Source organism: Panthera tigris, chromosome C2 (assembly GCF_018350195.1).
Source record: "Panthera tigris isolate Pti1 chromosome C2, P.tigris_Pti1_mat1.1, whole genome shotgun sequence".
In the NCBI taxonomy this organism is placed as follows: Eukaryota; Metazoa; Chordata; class Mammalia; order Carnivora; family Felidae; genus Panthera; species Panthera tigris.
This window is the reverse complement of record NC_056668.1, coordinates 45,733,486-45,752,884: the sequence shown is the minus strand read 5'-3', so window position 1 is coordinate 45,752,884 and position 19,399 is coordinate 45,733,486. Positions and strand designations below refer to the sequence as shown.

The 19,399-nt window shown below is 34.0% G+C and overlaps 1 protein-coding gene across 1 annotated transcript; it reads right to left on the bottom strand.

Moving 5' to 3' along the window:
- Positions 1-6,224: 6,224 nt before the first annotated feature.
- LOC102966901 (olfactory receptor 5AC2-like) lies at positions 6,225-7,205 on the bottom strand. Its single transcript, XM_015543713.2, is given in 4 exon segments — positions 6,225-6,254; positions 6,256-6,570; positions 6,572-6,620; positions 6,679-7,205. Coding segments are annotated over 4 exon segments (921 nt in total).
- Between the last annotated feature and the right edge of the window lie 12,194 nt (positions 7,206-19,399).

The window sequence follows — 19,399 nt, the reverse complement described above, 5'->3', positions numbered from 1 at the left end:
TTTGGTTATTGGGCTCTAGGAGCATTTAAGTAGATTATGGAAGTAGGAAAGTAGGAAGGAGAAGAAAATATACTTTCTTTCTTGATTTGGTTGTAACTCAGCACCCCCCAATTTTTTTTTTTTTTTTTAGCTTATCACTGAGATTGGAGAGGTGGAAATTTATGGGATAGATTTTCCTATGTAAGAAGCAGCCATATTCCCAAGTACTAAAAGAAAGAAAATATCCTTCTGAGTGACCCATTTATGTTCCATGTTCAGAGATTGTAATGCTTTTTCTTCAGACCTTTGATCAGTGAGAAAGTGACACAGCCTCAACTTAAAGAGCTTTATTCTCCTCCCTATAGCCTAGGACACGAATTAATTAATATTTAATGTATTGGTATAAATTTACCACACAATATTTCCATGGAACTGCTGTGATTTTGTCTCAGTACAATGAACTGTTCCAGTGAAATCAGATGGCCATCTGCTATTGATACAGTATTTTTTCTTAATGGTGCCATTCATAGAAACAACGTTCCATTGGTTTGGGTGATGGAGTGTGGTGGTAGATTGACATTTAATTTATCACCTAATTTGCCTTTTTCTCAGATTTTATAGGATGGCTAAGGCCTCGTATTTCTTCAGTTCATTGATAATGTTGTCTAGCATTCAATGTGCATGCCCATATATTAGATCATGCATTCAAATATAGTTTAGCCCTTATCAAATTACTCCACTCAAAAACCTTCTCTGAGTCCTTGCAATTTGAATAAAGCCCCAATTCCAATGCTCAATAACCTATTACGTACATGCCAAATGCCCATTACCTATTCTCCTACCAGTTTAATTACAAATGGATAATATTTCCCCTGGTATGTGTTCCACTGATTTATATCATAAGATGACTACTCATCTGGCCCAAACAGAAATTTTAGTACAGTTTTGAGTAGCTGGCCTTATTAATATTATAGTCTCAGATATTCTTAACTGAACATGGCATTCATGGTGACAGAAACCATATTCATATGGCCTGACCCCATACATCATTAGGCATAGAATGGATGTACATGAAGATGGCAAAAACAGAAACAGTAGAAAAACTATGAGAGGCCTGTAGACTGAAAAGCGTAATGTGACTTCTCTAATCCACTGTTGTCAAGGTGGTACCCACACGTAGTACCACCTGTACACGTAGGCCCACAGACCTACTTTAGGCTCAGTAGAAGCAGTGGTATAGGAGGCACTTAGAGTTTAATAGACTATTTTTCAGTACAATGCTAGCTTATATACAGAATTTTCTGTAAAAATGTATGTTAAGCAACACAGAATAGAGTAGGAATTATTGTCTAAGAATCATACATCAGGAAAGAAATGTAGCAGAAACAGAAAATCATTGCTTATTTATTTAGACAAATATTTTTGTTTTATTCTTCACCAAAATACAAGAATATAAATAAAGAGGTCAAAAAGCTTACAGTGGATACCATGCTTGAAGGAAAAAAATTACAAGGAGATAGGAGGATATAATAAAGTTTTAATTTAATCAGTCCCTCTAAAATGAAACACCATTATTACAAGACTGATTTGAAACACTGAAAATTTTCAAGTGGTTTGTAATTACTAAAAAATTAATTTTGTATAAACAGTACTTCTAATAATGATTTTTTTCATTGATACTGTCAGAATGAAAAGGGTAATTCATACTTACCAGAAATTTTTAACTCTACTTATTGTGGAAAGTATTGCTATGTATTGTCTATATGTTTAGACAAATATTTTAATGTCAGCAAGGAGGATACTTATTTAGAAGTACTTTTTTTTTAGGTGACTGTAATTACCTTGAAATGCTTTAAGATGATGTGTATAGTCACTTTTGTTTTTAAAACTCATGAACTTTATACTATTTAATTCCAAACAATTTCTTGGGTATAAAAGTCTTACAAAGCAAGAATAATGCAGCTGGAAATTGTTTGGTTTTATGGAAGGCTTTTAGAAGACTTTGCATGTGCTTCAAACTGTTTCCAGAATAGGTTATCATTGGAAGTAGAGCTCTCATGCATTTATTCATTGAATAATCATCTACTAAGATGATGATATAAGAGTAAAAGCAACTGAAACATTGCTTCACTCTTGCCTATAGCTGAAGAACAAATCTTAAATTCTGACAAATTGACTGGGTGTTTAAAAGACTTAATAATTGCTTAAAGTCATCAGCCATATTTTTATAACATAGTAATATAAAGTTTACACATTTTCTATTTTTTTTTAACTAAAAAATGCATTGAGTATTATCAATGTGCAAGATGTCCATTTAGGTTTTGTGCTTATTTAAATAAAAATTGAAAAAATGGTAAGGACATTTTATTTGAGAAATGTGTATTCCTTTATCATTTTATTAGTCCACCTTAAATTTGTTTCTTTTGCTGTATGTGTAAGAAGAGATTTAGTAGAGAATTGCAATAATATACAACAAAGGATGCATTTTGCCCTGTTCTTCATCTGGGGCAGATTCAAGACTCACAAATCTGAAAAAAAAGAGTGTTGTAAGAGAACAGGAGAACAGTGAGCAAATGGCCACCGCTGTGGAGAAGGCATTACTTCAGCCTTTTTCATAATTCTTTTTCAGTATGCCAAAGATGACATGGGTGTGAGAAACTTAATTTAATTGTTCATAGGAGTGAAGTTTGAATAAAGACTGAGAAACCAAAAAGAATCAATGCATTAATAGATTCATCTGTTTGGAAATTTTATATGGCAACAAGAATTCAAAATAGAACTGGTGTTTTTATGTTGGATCTGTAGAAAGTTAACATAAATGGAAATTCCATATGAACAATAAGAGGTAGAAAACCAGAAACATGCAAAACACTCAGCAACTAAATTCCATTTGGAAGAAAATCCATAATATAATACAGACAATTTCAGGGTGGCTCAGCGTCTCAGTCAGTTAAGCAACTGACTTTGGCTCAGGTCATGATCTCACGGTTTGTCGGTTAGAGCCCCACATTGGGGTTTGTGCTGACAGCTCAGAGCCTGGAGCCTGCTTTGGATTCTGTGTCTCCCTCTCTCTCTGCTCCTCTCCTGCTCATGCTCTCTTTGTCTCTCAAGAATAATAAATATTTTAAAAAAAAGAATTAAAAAAAAAGAATACAGACCATATCAAAAATAAAGCTAAAATGAAATCAATAAATTCAACTATGGATATAAAATCTAGAAGAAACCAAAATATTACAAGAAAGGAGAGCCAATGGAAAAAATTTAAAACTAGGAGAAAGTAAAGAATTAGATAAGAGCAAACAAATTTAGATGTAATTTTTAAAATTATAAGCTAATTCTTTTAAAATACCTACAAAATAGAAAAATTATTAGCTAACCTACATTTTCCTAAGTGAGAAAAAAAATGATAAAAGGGAAGTAACCTTCCAAACCCATAAATGTAAAAACCATTATGTGAGTCTTTGTCTAGTTCTAGATAAATAAATTTTAAAATATGGATGAAGTGAATAGTTTTATGAAAAATAAAATCATAAATTTTATTCTTAATAACACACAATAGGCCATCCACAGCTAATAAAATTAATATGTTCTGGATTTAAGTAAGCTTGTAGATCTAATTCTATCATCAGTTCTCTAAGTATACATTACCTTTATCACAAAGATACTATCAGCCAGATCCAAAATGTGAAAAATTCTATAGAAAATAAACCAGTTTATTCAACAGATAAATGACATGAAAAAAGGAGGAAGAGAAAACTATTATAGATGAAAAGAAATTTAAGAACCATCATCAAAATGCAATAGATATACTTTATTTAAATCCTGATTCAAACAAAGAAACAACAAATTTTTGATACAAATTGGGAATACGGAACACAGATTGATATTAAATAATGTTAAGCAATTAATTCTGTCATGTATAATAATTTCACTGTGGTTACAAAACAAAGTCTTCATTTGTTAGCATTACATATACTAAAAGATTAACAAGTTTTTAATAATTGGTTCTACCTTTAATAATTCTGTCATGAAATATCATTGCAGAAATTAGAAACATTATGTAAGTGCCATGCCCTCAAAGTAAAAAACAAAAAAGCAAAAAAATAAAACAAACAAACAAAACAACTGTCGAGACATATATGCATGGAAACATTTATTTTTGTCAAAATGATAACAAAAATTTAAAAAATTGTAACAGAACATAATGGTAAATTATTGGAACAGGGCCCTAATCAAAAGTAAGGAAAATGTAATGCAAAAATCAATCCTAACCTATAAATTAAAAATATCCACATTAGATATTTAAAAAAAAAAAAAAAAAAGGCAGCAGGGCAGGGGGGTTGCCTGTGTGGCTTAGTTGGTTGAGCATCTGACTTCAGCTCAGGTCATTATCTCACAGGTTGTGAGTTCAAGCCCCATGTCGGGCTCTGTGTTGACAGCTGAGAGCCTGGAGCCTCCTTTGGATTCTGTGTCTCCCTCTCTCTGCCCCTTCCCCACTCACTCTCTCTCTGTCTCTCTCAAAAAGTAAATAAACATTAAATTTTTTTTAAAAAAATCCTGTGTCATTGTTAGCCACCAAAACAGTAAAATTAACCACAGTTTTCTGCAGTCAATAGAACTTTTCAAAAGAATGCATTCAGTTGTCTAACATTTTAAAAAGCCATTTCTAATGGGAACCTATGGCAATAAAATTGTAAGCCTATTAAAATGAATTGAATATTTTCATTTATATTCATAAGTCAAATGATTGATAAATTTATGATGCATACTGTCTTCATTTTAGATAAGTATTTTGATGTTTGTTGGAATTAAAGAAAAAAAAACCCTAAATATAACTTTTAAAATACTTCAACAAGAGGACCATTTTCACTCCTGCTTCAACAACTTGAATTTAATTTTTATTTCCTATGAATTCTTTTTTTTTAAAACACAGTGCTTGAACAAACAGATTGCTCAAGGAACATAATTAAGTCCTCGCCAAAAAAAAAAGAAAGAAAAGAAAAGAAAAGAAAGGAAAGAAAAAGAAACTAAAAGAAAAAAAGGAATCTATGTCAATTGTAGTATACTAAAATAAATTAGTCTAGGGGTGCCTGGTTGGCTCAGTCAGGTAAGCATATGACTCTTGATTTTGGCTCAGGTCATGATCACACAGTTTGTGAGTTCCAGCCCAGTGTTGGACTCTGCTCTGACAGCAGGGAGCCTACTTGGGATTATCTCTGCTTCTCTCTGCCCCTCCCCATATGTGCGCCCTCTCTTTCTCTGTCTCTCTGTCTCTCTCTCTCTCTCTCTCTCTCTCTCTCTCTCAAAAATAAATAAATAAATACACTTAAAGAAAAAAGGACCACTAGCTCAATTTTTTGCCTGCATCCATATATGCTTAACCAGTTTCTCATCCTTGCCCTCCGCTTTGCCATCTACCTAGTGTAGGAGAGCAAAGCAATCTCTATGCAAATGTTTACCAACTTACTATTGCTAACAAAATAGTCATGTAAATAGAGTACAGGAGATCTGTAATATCTAAGAAAGCTATGTCTTGAGACATTTCCAAATCTGCCAATTCCAAAATACCATTATATTATATTGCCCTTCCTGTATGAAAGTTAGTATGTGGGCTTCTAGATATGGGAAATTAAAATCTTGATGTTCCATTATTTAATTCAAGCCAACTTTTTTTTTAACTGTTGTTATTAAAATGCACCAATTTTTTCAAACTCTTCATTTTTATTAATTTTCCTCCCCTTTATTTCGGAAACATTTTTCTTCCAATAATCTAAGTTTTTATCATTTTATCATGATGTGGTAAAACATCACAGAGCCTTATTAACATGCAGGTCGAGCTCAGAGAGCTAGGATCAGTCATGAACTAAATGACTCCCACTTACACACCAGCCTCAGTTACTGTCAATTATTAAGTGGAATTTAGGGGAGGAGTCCCTTGCAGATATCAAATTTTCAAAGACTAAATGTTCAGATAAAAAGGAATTACAATATTTTTAAATAAATCAACAATTAGTAGTAGGAGTCATTTCAACTGACGTAATAACTTTAATTGGACGTATATCCAAGTAAACATTGTGTGAAGCTGGGTTCCTTCACCCATTGCTTAGTAACCACCCTGACCACTAGCTCTTTAGTAAAAGGGCAGAACCATAGCTAATCTGTAAGATTTAAGAACTCGTTTATGCAAAGGGTGAGAACAGAAACAATTTGAAATTTCCCTTGACAACTATTTACTTCTTTGTAGCTCATCTCAAGGCACCTATAGCCTCTTTATTTTCTCAAGCTGTAAATAAATGGGTTTAGCAGGGAAATTATAATAGTGTAAAATAGGGAATACAATTTGTCCTGATCTTCGGCTAGACTGGATGCAGATTGCACATACGTGAAGATGAGAGTGCCACAGTACAATGAGACAGAGAGCAAGTGGACACCGCATGTAGAGAAGGCTTTGCTTCTGCCCTTTTCAGACTTCTTTTTCAGAATGTCGAAGAGCACATGAGGATAAGAGATTATGATGGTCATTAAAGTGGATATTTGTATTAAAGCTGCAAAAATAAATATCATTAGTGCATTAATACATGGGTCAGATAGATGAAATTTGGAATAGTTGTAAAATTTCACAGTAGAAATAATGTATTATTCTAATACATTATAATAATGTATATTCTATACATTCTATACATAGAGTAATATTCTAACATTATAATAATGTTAGACCTGCAGAAAGTTAATCTTAATAACAAACTCATGTGAATCAGGGGATGCAGAAAACTGATTGCATATGAAATAATTATCAACTGAGTACAGAGTCTGTTGGACATTATCACTGGATAAAGCAAGGGGTTACATATGGCTACATAACGGTCATAGGCCATCACTACCAGAAGGAAACATTCTGTAGTTGCACTGGAAGCAAAAAAGTAAAATTGGGTGATGCACTCTGCTAGGGATATCATTGCAGTCTTGTCTAAGAAATTGACTAGCATCTTGGGAGTTACAGAGGTTGAAGTACAAGCATCGGCAAAGGCTAAACCACCAAGCAACAAGTACATAGGCATGTAAAGATGGGCATCCTTCCAAATAAGAGCCATCAGTCCAACGTTGCCCACCATGGTGATGATGTAGATGACCAAGAACATGAGGAAAAAGTGGAACTGCAGCCATGATCTCTCTGTAAGTTCTGTGAGAACAAACTCAGTGACCAAAGTCTTGTTTCCTTCTGACATGTCCACACTTGACCACGGTAATGAGAAAATATGTATCAAAGACAATCACTAAAGGTAACATAAAGTAGTAGCCTTTTATTTGCACATTAAATTGTACCTTACTGTTGTTTTCCATTTAATTAATAGTTTTTAAAGTTTAACTTTTAGCCTGTAGCAAATCTGTTTACAAATTCTTTAAGTATCTGATCCTAAAATTGGAAAAACCTGAAATAAAAGCAAAGTTTGAGGCAATATTAAAACCACGTGAAGGGATATTGCAAGTGGAAGAAATACCATTGCCAAAACCATTGCATGAGGGAGAGAAATAGACTATCAATTTAACATAGGTATAACCATGTAATTTTATTGCAAAGAAAAATCCATAAACAAAGGGAAAGGACAAAAATATGTTGGGAAAATGTTTGGAACATATTCTGCATACATGGGTTTAATACATATAAAACACACACGTACACACACACAACCTCTTACAGCTAGGTTCATGCAAGTTAAATAATCCAGTGGAACTAATGGGAAGAAAATATGAGCAGACCTGTTTACGGAAGAGTAAGTCAACGTGACTGATAAATATATGAAGCAATGCTCATCCTCCATAAAATTAGAAATATTATTTAAATTGATACATCATTTTCACTAGTTAGAAAGGAGATAAGCTACGAAGCAAAATGAGAGATAATATCTGATGACAGGAAAGTGAGAAAGGAAGCATTTCCTACTATAACTGGTGAAAATGTAAATTGTAACAGCCTTTTATATGTGACATTATCTGTCAAAAATAGAAACTTATATAAACTTTGATCACCAGTCTTTGTCATGGGTATATATTCTAGAAATAATATCATTCTCATACAAGAATAAAGTACAAATATTGTACTTAATGTTTTAGTACATGAAGACAAGGACTGGAAACAAAGACAACTCCCAACTAAAAAAAAACAAATTGAATAGTTGAATAAATTATAGTGCACTCTTACTGTGGAGCACTATTCAAACATAAAAGAAATGTGTTTGAGCTGTATCAGTTAACAATGGAAGCTTTTATTAATGTATTAAGCGAGGGAATCAAAATATAAAGAAATTTAAATTTTATGGACCCATTTATATAATTTAAAAAATTATGCATATAAAATTTTTAAAAATTTATGCATATAAATAAATATGATATGCATGTGGATAAATATACCAACTTTCTTAAAAAAATTTTTTTTAATGTTCGTTCATTTTCAAGAGAGAGAGTGAGACAGAGCATGAGTAGGGGAGGGCCAGAGAGGGAGGGAGACACAGAATTGGAAGCAGGCTCCAGGCTCTGAGCTGTCAACACAGAGCCTGACATGGGGCTCCAACCACAAACCTTGAAATCATGACCTGAGCCGAAGTCAGACACCTAACTGACTGAGACACCCAGGCAGCCCGAAATATACCAACTTTCTAACATAGATTTTTCTGTGCAGGAGTAGATGTAGCATTAGGAATAGAGAAAACAGAAGAGAGAGATACTTCATCACAACCCCCACACACACACCAAAGTTCATGACAAAAACATGATATGTATCATAAGCCCTTTTCTATGTAATTTTCTTGTGTGTGTGTGTGTTTGCATTTGTGTGTCTGTGTGCATGTGTGTGCCTAGAAATATATATAAAAGGATGGTCACAAGTATGTTAATAAAAAAGAAAAAGAAAATGCTATTGTAACCTTGAAAGAAGAGTATTTGGCACTGAAAACTCAATGTAAAATTAGGAATAAATAATCTGTAAATATTTCTTTGAAACATTTATGAATTATCTTTAATTCTTAAGGATGCTTTCCATGTTAATATTTGGTAATAGACTTTTGACTATTAAGAGCAAGAATGATTTTTTGAAATAGTCAAAGGTATTGAAATTGTTAAAGATGGTGTCTAAGTATAGGAGTCATTTTTATTGTTTATACAGTTTCAGTACTTTTCTTATCTAATTTATTCCTAAGGGTTTTATAGGTTTTTCTGCTACTCCGAATATAATATCTGATATTTTCATGAAGTAACAAGATTGATTTTCTTCTATGACTTTAAAATGACATCTGAAGGAAATCAAGAATAGAATTTTCCAAATATTTTAGAGTGAATGGGTAACCTTGCTTGAAAGAGAAACAAAAATATATTTACCATAATAATAACAGTTGGAATAATAGTAGCTTACTCATTTAAAAATCAATTTTACAATTTTATATCCATACCTCTTGACATTTATAATACATAAAGATGTTAAATGAGAATGCATTTAAAAAAATGGGCTTGTTTAACCAATGGGGAGAATGACAAGTTGTTATTCTCCATCTTTGCTAAGCTAAAAAAATTAATAAGTTTAAATTACTAAACACATACCACAAGGATCCCTTTTATAACATATATACCTAAAAGGATTCACTGGAGTTCATTTGCTAAAAATCAACTATGTGAATTTTAAGGAAATGTCATTTTATTTCCAAAGTGAAAACTTTGTCCTAAAGTGGCCTTGCTTTATTTACAACCCAAATCACCAAATAATAGATATTTCTAATGTCACTTCATTGATTCAGCATAATTAAGGCAAGACATGACAAGCTTTGGGAATTTTTTTTTCCTTAAGAGGAATGTGAAAAAAACATCACATTAGAATAAAGGAGATAGTGCTAGCTATATATATATATATATATATATATATTGTATATTATGTAATATAAGGGCTATATTACAGCCCTTGTTTTCTCATGATTCCATGAAATTTTAAGAGCTATGTATTAAAGACCAGCCATTAAACTCAAGTTTAGAATTATCTTGATTCTGCAAAATTATAAATGTAGATACAAACTACATGTCTGTCTCAAATCTAAACTCTCTGCATTATAAAATGTAACTTAAAACTGTTGAATCATTCTTCTCAAGAGTATTTTAATTTTTCCCATATACTTCATTTTTCTATTAATTAATTATGAATTTTTGTGATAAATATGTCTCCTGTACAGTTAGTCATCCTCTCCCATTCATCAAATTTTGATCACTGAGTGAGAAAAATCTCAATGTCTCACTAGAATTTTAAGTTCTTACATAGATATCTTACATAGATATTTGGTTATCCAAAGACAATTTGAAATATAGAAAATGTATAAATCACTGTACTCTCACCCAGTTCCCATATATTGGAAATTTAGTCAGTGATAGTTTTCTAGAAGCAATGTAGAAAATGCAGAAATGAGGCTGTGATTGCTGGCACACTGATTCTCATCAGTAACTCCAAAATGAATGAAGATAATATATATTACTTCTATTTTCAAACTTGTTATTTAAAAAACAAAGGAAGAGGAAGGAAAAATAGTTCCCCTATGCTTCCAAAGGATTCTCTGTAGGATGAAATGATATTCATTCTACTGGGTTTGGTGAGTTAATCATCATTTCACCCCTACAACTAGCTGTAACAATTAAAACCTGCCTTTGTAATCCACAGGGACCACTGTGGGACATCTATACAGAATATCAATTAACAGGCTTTAGGTAATATTTGTTTTCCTTTCTCTTGTTTCTCTTAATGATACCATCATCCAAATACTTACTTTACATGTTCCTTTGGAAGTCTCAAAGATACCTTAGAGTACCTTACCATGTCCAAGTTTGAAATCAAGATCTTGTGTTATTTCACCCCCAGTCATAGTTGAATTATACCAGTTATACCTCAACCTATTAATAGTCAAGCCCCAATTCTCCCTCCTTCAGTCATAGGCAACCACTGCTCTACCTTCTGTCTATAGATTTACCTGTTCTTGACATTTAGTAAAAATAGTATCATATAATATGTGATTTTACTGACTTCTTTCACTTAACATAGTGTCTTATAAGGTTTTTATATTGTAGCATGTAACAGCACTTTATTCCTCTACATTACGAACAATACTCCATTGTATGGCTATGCAACATTTTGTTTATTTATTCATCAGTTGATGGACATGGGTTTCCACTTTCTGGCCTTTTTTTTTTTTTTTTTTTTTTTGATGGACATGGGTTTCCACTTTCTGGCCTTTTTTTTTTTTTTTTTTTTTCATCTTATTTAATACTTGTTTATTTTTGAGAGAGAGACAGAACGCAGGTAGGGAAAGGGCAGAGAGAGAGGGAGACACAGAATCTGAAGCAGGCTCCAGACTCCAACCTGTCGGGACAGAGACCCACGCAGGGCTCAAACTCACGAACTGTGAGATCATGACCTGAGCTGAAGTCAGACACTTAACCGACTGAGCCACCCAGGTACCCCAACCACTTTCTGGCTCTTATGAATAATGCTACTATAAACATTCATGTACAAGAGTTTTTGTTTGGACATATGTTTCAATTTCTTTTGATGCTATTATAAACAGAATGATTTTCTTAATTTTATTTTTTGATTGCTAATTGCTAGTGCATAGAGATACAATGGATTTGTATATTGTATCCTGCAACAATGCTGAATTCATTTATAAGTTCTATTTGTTCTATTTGTTGTAGATGCCTTAGGATTTTCTAAATAAAAGATCATGTCATCTAGAAATACAGTTTTCCTTCTTTCTTTCTTTCCAGTCTGGGTGACTTTTATTTCTTTGATTTGCCTAATTATAAGATCATAGGTATTTTTAGTTTTCTTGTGATTTCTTTGCTTTTGTTATCAGGATAGTACTGGTTGTCATCGTCAGTTTTGGTTACTATAAGCAAGCCATAGACTGGGTGGTATACAAACAACAGAAATTTATTTCTCACATTTCTGAGAAGCCCAAGATCACAGGTGAGTCCAGCATAGTTGAGTCCTGGTAGCAGCCCTTTCTGGTTGCAGACTTCTGACTTCTAGTTGTATCCTCACAAAGTGAAAAGCAGAGAGAGGAAGCAAGCTCTCTTGTGACTCTTTGAATGGTACTAATCCCATTCACAAGGGCTCCACCCTTATAGCCTCATCAAATCCTAATTGCCTCCAGAAAGCCCCACCTCCAAATTCCATCACCTTGAGAATTTGATTTTAACGTATGAAAACACACATTGGGGTACACAAACATTCAGTCTATAGTACTGGCCCTATAGAATGAGTTGGAAAATGTTTCCTCTTCTTCTATATTTGGAAGAATTTGTGGGAAATCAGTATTAATTTTTCTTTAACTACATGGTAGAATTCACCAGTGAAATCATCTGATCTTTTCTTTGTGGAAAGTTTTAAAGTTACCAACTCATTCTCTTGCTAAGGTTTATTCAGGTTTTCTATTTTTTCTGGAGTTAGTTTTGGTAGTTTGTTACTTCCTAGGAATTTATCCATTTCCTCTAAATTATCTAATTTATTGGTATGTGTGGCAAATCAAATACCTATGTCCTAGTTAAGGAGATTATAGGGAACACATTACACTGCTTTCTGGCCATGCTGAAAACAGCTGACCATTATCTAGTTAATGCATATTTATGCCTGTGCTCATGAATTCCTTAGACCACGTTATCTGTGGAATATCTTATCTTGTTCTCCACCCTGCTTTCTGCAGTTGCTCTTTTGTAGTCTTGGGAATGCCTTGTTTTTTTGCACTCTTTCTATATCTTCATACTGACAGGTGGCCACTGATGTTATGCAATGTTTTCACTATACTGTATGCCTAATAAATACAGGAGCTTGAGAGCAGCTTGGGGAGACTTCCCTTAGCCTCTCTCTCAACTCTCTTGACTTGTGGAGTCTTAAGTAATCCTTTCTGCCCCACCTTGGCTTTGCTGGACAAAGCTGAAAGCCAAACCCGCAGGTATGGAGTTGTTATAGTATTCCTCTATAATTGTTTTTATTTCTGGATGGTCTATAGTGATATTGTTATACCCAGAATTCGTGATCCCCAGAGACCACCAGGGAGCTGAGTCCAATGCAAAAGCAAAGAGCCTTTATTTGAGCTAGCTCGAGCTCAATCCCCTACCTGCACTGATGCAGTGGTGAGATACCGGAGAGAGAGAGCATGGGTTTCAAAGGTTTATAGGGATCATGGCCTTAGCCGATTGGCTGGGGAAGGGTCATGGACTCAGCTGATTGGCTGGGGAAGGGTCGTGGCCTCAGCTGATTGGCTTGCTAGCCGATTGGCTGGGGAAAGGTCAGAGTCCTCTCAAGCAGGTTGCTGGGCGTGGTTTGATTGGTTTGATCGGGTACTCAAGGGGAGGAGGTGTGGTCTAAGGTTTGAGTGGGAACTTCTTTCTTCGGCCATGTCGGGGACATAGTCACTCAAGATGGAGGATACAGAACCAGATGGAGTCTGCCGGCCTAGGTCTGCTCTTTCAATATCCCCTTCTTGATAACTGATCTTAGTTTTGTTGTTGTTGCTGCTGTTGTAGTTATTTTGCTAGAAGAAAGATTTTATTATCTTTCTATTCTTTCTATAAAAAATGACATTACAAAATCATTGTTATATGAGGAGAATGACTCGTTTTCTGTTGTTCCTGTAGTATTATCACAAACTTGGTGGCTTATACAATACAAAATGTATTGTCTTATGGTTCTGGATGTCAGAAGTACAAAGTCAGTATCACTGGGATAAAATCAAGGTGTCATCTCTGGTGCCTTCTGGAAGTGCTAGGGGAGAATCTGTTTCCTTGCCTTTTCCAGCTTCTGAAGTCTACCTGCATTCCTTGGCTCATGGTCCCTTCCCTCCATCTTCAAAGCCAGCAGTATAGCAAATGACCAACTACTTTTCAATTTTCACATCTCTTTCACTGACCAGATCCAAGAAAGTCTCTCTGATTTTAGGAATTTATGTAAGTAGATTGGGCTCCCTGGGTAATTCTGGATAATCTCTCCATTTCAGAGTCTGTCTCCTTAATCACATCTGCAAAGACCATTAGCCTTATAAGGAAACATATTCATATATTACTGAGATTGGGTTGTGAATATCTTTGGTGGCCATTATTCTGTCTCCCACAAAGATATAATATCAATATTTGTAATTTATCTTGATTTCTTATTCTTTCTCTCAAATACATATTCTTTTTTGTATATAACTATGTATTTGCAATGTGTATTTTCTTTTTTTTAACGAGTATAGTTGACACACAATATTAAATTAGTTTCAAGTGTACAACTTAGTGATTTGTCAAGTTTATACATTATGCTACTTGTTGAAGGGTTTTTTACCACAATACCTGGGATTTGTTGTCTCACTTCAAAGAATGAAGAGGTGGACACAAAATGAGCATCGGGCAAAAGTTTATTAGAGTATAAGATCAGAAAGGAAGAATAGTAGCAAACCTCTCTTTACAGAGAGGGGACATTTGAAAGTGAATGCCCGAGGACTATAGGCAAGGGTCCTTGTTTTATAAGGTTCTGGTCACCTCTCCCCACCTTGTTCTATCTCAGGTTTTACCCTTATGGGCTTGATAGCTCTAGGTGCTGGTTTGTCCATTCCTGATTGGCTCATTTCCATTGTATGAGGGGTAGTCTATGCCCATACTTAGGTCTTTCCTCAAATTCCTGAGGGGAAACCTGAGGGGGAGTAGTTGGGGTCTCTTACATTCTTAAGAGGAACCCTGTGCCTGAGGGGCTTGCTGTGGTCAGACACTCCCAGCATTGTTCCAAAATAGGTGTTTTTCCCCACCCAGGGACCTCAGGCCCTAATCTTTCCCTCTCTGCCTACTGAATCCTGTCTTCTCATGTCATACAATGTTTACCACAAATGTAGCTACCATCTGTCTTGTTACATCTATCTTACAATATCATTGACTATATTCTGATCTTAGTTTTTTGAAACTTCTCTTTTATTCTTGGTCAGTCCAACTAATGAAATGCCCTTTTTCTTTTTTATCTTTTCAAAGAATCACTCCTGGTTTTGCTAGTTTTCTCTATTGCTTTTCTGTTCTCTCTTTCATTAATGCCTAGTCTTCTTTCTGTTATTTCTCTTCTTATGCTTGTTTTGGATTTATCTTGTTTTCCTTTTCTAGTTTCTTGAGGTGGAAGTTTAGGCTGCTTATTTTAAAACTTTTTTCCACTTTTATGGGTATAAATTCCACTTTACTACTTATGGCTACATCCTGTAGTTTGATGTGTTCTTGTTTCCATTCATCTCAAAATATATTCTAATTTACCTTTTGTGTTGAAGTCTCTTTTATCTGATAATGGTATAGCCACTGAGGCTTTCTTATTGTTGCTATTTGCATGGTATTACTTTCTCTATTTAGAAGAATGGAAGCCATTTTTATCTTTGAATCTAAAGTACATCTCTTGTAGACAGCATGTGGTTGTATCTTGTTTTTATGATGATGATAATGATGATGATGTTCAACAATTTTTGCCTTTTGTAGATTGTTTAATCTATTCACATTTAATGTTATATTGATATAGTTGGATTTACTTCTGCCATTTGCTTTTGTTTTTGATGTGTGTGTTTTTTCTCTCTCTATTCTTTCTTTGTTGGTATTAATTGGATATTTTCTAATGTATCATTTTAATACCTTTAATGATTTTTCAGTATATTTTGAGTTATTTTCTTAGTGGTTGATTTAGGGCTTATAATATTCATCTTCTTTTATCATAATCTACTTCAGACTTATACTAATTTAAGGCCAGTAAGATAAGTAAGACTTATACTGTTATATCTATATGTTACATACCATTGTTACAATGATTGCTTAATATAATGTTTTCACTCTTAAATTAGCTGGGATGTAAATAGGAAATAAAATATATATTTATAGAATTTGTCATATTAACCTTCTTAACTACCATTTTTGGTTATATTAATTTACTGTATGGTGTAATTTCCTTATTCTGGTACTCCTTTGTTCCCACGATTCCTTCGTGTTCTGATTGTCAAATATAATACATTTACATGTTATGTCCCAGTAATTCAATTTTACTCATACCATTTTATGAAGTTGCTTTTTAAATCATCTCACAGAAGAAAGGAAAAGAAAAATGTAATTATAATGTTTTTTTTTTAATTGCCTACATAGTTACCTTAATTGTCACTCTTTGTTATTTTGTGTGGATTTAAGTTACTGTCTGGTGTTACTTATTTTCATCCTAGAGAATTTCCTTAATTAAGGCAGGTCTACTAGGCAAGAGTTCTCCCATTTTTATAAGATAGTTTCACTGGGTAGAAGATACTTGGTTGAGAGTTATTTATGTTTTTTGTCTTGGCACTTTAAATATGTCATCCTACCGCATTCTAGTCTTTATTGTTTCTGATGACAGTCAGCTGCTAATCTTTGTGGTTCTCTTATACATGATGAGGTATCTTTCTCTTTCTACTTTCTAATGAGTTTCTCTTAAATTATGGCTTTCAACATTTTAACTATGATGGATAAATCTCCTCTCCTTCTGTAGGCTGACTTTAGTTTTGTTTATTGCTTCCTTCACTGTGAAGAGGCTTTTTGTCTTGATGAGGTCCCAGTAGTTCATTTTTACTTTTGTGTCCCTTGCCTCTGGGGACATGTCTAGTAAGAAGTTAGGTCAAACCAAGTTTGACCTAGTTACAACCAAGGTCAAAGAGGTTGGTACCTGTTTTTTCCCTTTACGATTCAGATTGTTTCCTATTTTACATTTAGGTTTGTCATCCATTTTGAATTTATATTTGTGTATGGTGTAAAGAAGTAGACCAATTTAATTTTTCTGCATGTCGCTGTCCAGTTTTCCCAACACCATTTGCTGAAGAGACTGTCTTTTTTTCATAGGATATTCTTTCTTGCTTTGTTCAAGATTAGTTGGCCATGTTTTATGGGTCCATTTCTGGGTTTTCTATTCTTTTCCATTGATCTAGGTGCCTGTTTTTGACCCAGTACCATACTGTCTTGATGATTATAGCTCTGTAATAGAGCTTGAAATCTGGAATTGTGATTCCCCCAGCTTTGGTTTTCTTTTTCAAGATTACTTTGGCTACTCAGCATCTCTTCTGGTTCAATACAAATTTTAGAATTGTTCTATCTCCATGAAGAATGCTGGCATTATTTTGATATGGATTGCTTTGAATCTGCATGTTGCTTTGGGTAGTACAGGCATTTTAACATTATTTGTTCTTCCTATCCATGAGCATGAATGTTTTTCCATTTCCTTGGGTCTTCTTCTATTTCTTTCATAAGCATTCTAAAGTTTTCAGCGTACAGATCTTTTATGTCTTTGATTAGGCTTATTCCTAGGTATCTTATCGTTTTTTGTGCACTTGTAAATGGAATTAATTCCTTGACTTCTCTTTCCACTGCCTCATTATTGGTGTATAGAAATGAAACAGATTTGGGGCGCCTGGGTGGCTCAGTCGGTTAAGCATCTGACTTCAGCTCAGGTCATGATCTCACAGTTCATGAATTCGAGCCCCACATCAGGCTCTGTGCTGACGGTTCAGAGCCTGGAGCCTGCTTCAGATTCTGTGTCTCCCACTCCCTCTCTGCTCCTCCTCTGCTATCCTTCTGTCTCTGTGTTTCTCAAAAAATAAAATGTTAAAGAATTTTAAAAAAATAAATGAAACAGTATATTATGTATATTGATTGTATATCCAGTGACTTTGGGGAATTCAGGTATCAGCTCTAGCAGTTTTTTGGTGGAGTCTTTCAGGTTTCCCACAGAGAGTATCATGTTGTCTGCAAAGACTGAAAGTTTGACTTCTTCCTTGCCAATTTGTATGCATTTTATTTCTTTTTGTTATCTGATTGCTGAAAATAGGATTTCAAGTACTATGTTAAACAACAGTGGTGAGAGTGGAAATCCCTGTTGTGTTCCTGATCTTAGGATGAAAGCCCTCAGTTTTTCCTCATTGAGGATGATATTAGCTGTGGGTCTTTCATATATGGCCTTTATGATGTTGAGGTATGCTCCTTCTAGCCCTACTTTCTTGAGGGCTTTTATCAAGAAAGGATGCTTTATTTTGGCAAATGCTTTTTCTGCATCTATTCAGAGGATCATGTGGTTTTTGTCCTTTAATTTATTGATGTGGTGTATCATGTTGATTGATTTGTAGATATTGAACCACTCCTGCAGCCCAGGAATAAATCCCACTTGATCGTGGTGAATAATCCTTTTAATGTACTGTTGAATTTGATTTGCTAGTATCTTGTTGAGAATTTTTGCATCCATGTTCATCAGGGATATTGGCCTGTAATTCTCCTTTTTAGTGTGGCCTTTGGCTTTGGAATCAAGGTAATGCTAGCTTCGAAAAATGAGTTTGGAAGTTCTTCCATATCTATTTTTTGGAGCAGTTTCAAAAGAATAGGTATTAATCTTCTCTAAATGTTTGGTAGAATTCCCCTGGGAAGCCATATGGCCCTGGACTCTTTGTTGAGAATTTTTTATTACTGATTCAATTTCCTTACTTGTTATGGGTCTATTCAAATTATCTATTTCTTCATTTCAGTTTTGGTACTTTATATGTTTCTAAGAGTTTATCCATTTCTTCGAGATTGCCAATTTGTTGGCATATAATTGCTCATAGTATTATCTTACTATTGCTTGTATTTCTACAGTGTTGGTTGTGATCTCTCCTCTTTCATTCGTTATTTTATATACATTTGAGTGCTTTCCCTTTTCTTTTTGTTAAGTCTGGTGAGGGGTTTATCAATATTTTTAAGTGTTTCAAAGAACCAGCTCCTAATTTTCTTGATCTTTTCTACTGTGTGTGTGTGTGTGTTTGTGTGTGTGTGTATTATTTTTTTTTAGTATCATTGTTTTCTGCTCTAATCTTTATTATTTCCTTTCTTTTGCTGGTTTTGAGCTTAATTTGCTGTTCTTTTTCCACCTCCTTTACGTGTAAGGTTAGGTTGTATATTTGAGACATTTCATATTTCTTTAGGAAGGCCTGGATTGGTACATATTTCCTTCTTATACCGCTTTTGCTGCAGTCCAAAGGTTTTGGACTGTTGTGTTTTCATTTTTATTGGCTTCTGTATATATTTTTTGATTCCTTGGTTAACTCATTCATTCTTTAGTAGGATGTTCTTTAATTTCCAAATATTTGTGGTCTTTCCAAAATTTTCTTGTGGTTGATTTCAAGTTTCATAGCGTTGTGGTCTAAAAATATGCATGGTATGATCTTGATCTTTTTGTACTTGTTGAGGTCTGATTTGTGACCCAGTATATGGTCTATTCTCAAGAATGTTCCATGTGCACTCAAAAAGAATGTGCATTCTGCTGCTATAGGATGAAATGTTCTGAATATATCTGTTAAGTCAATCTGGTCCAATGTGTCATTCAAAGTCATTGTTTTCTTGTTGATTTTCTGCTTAG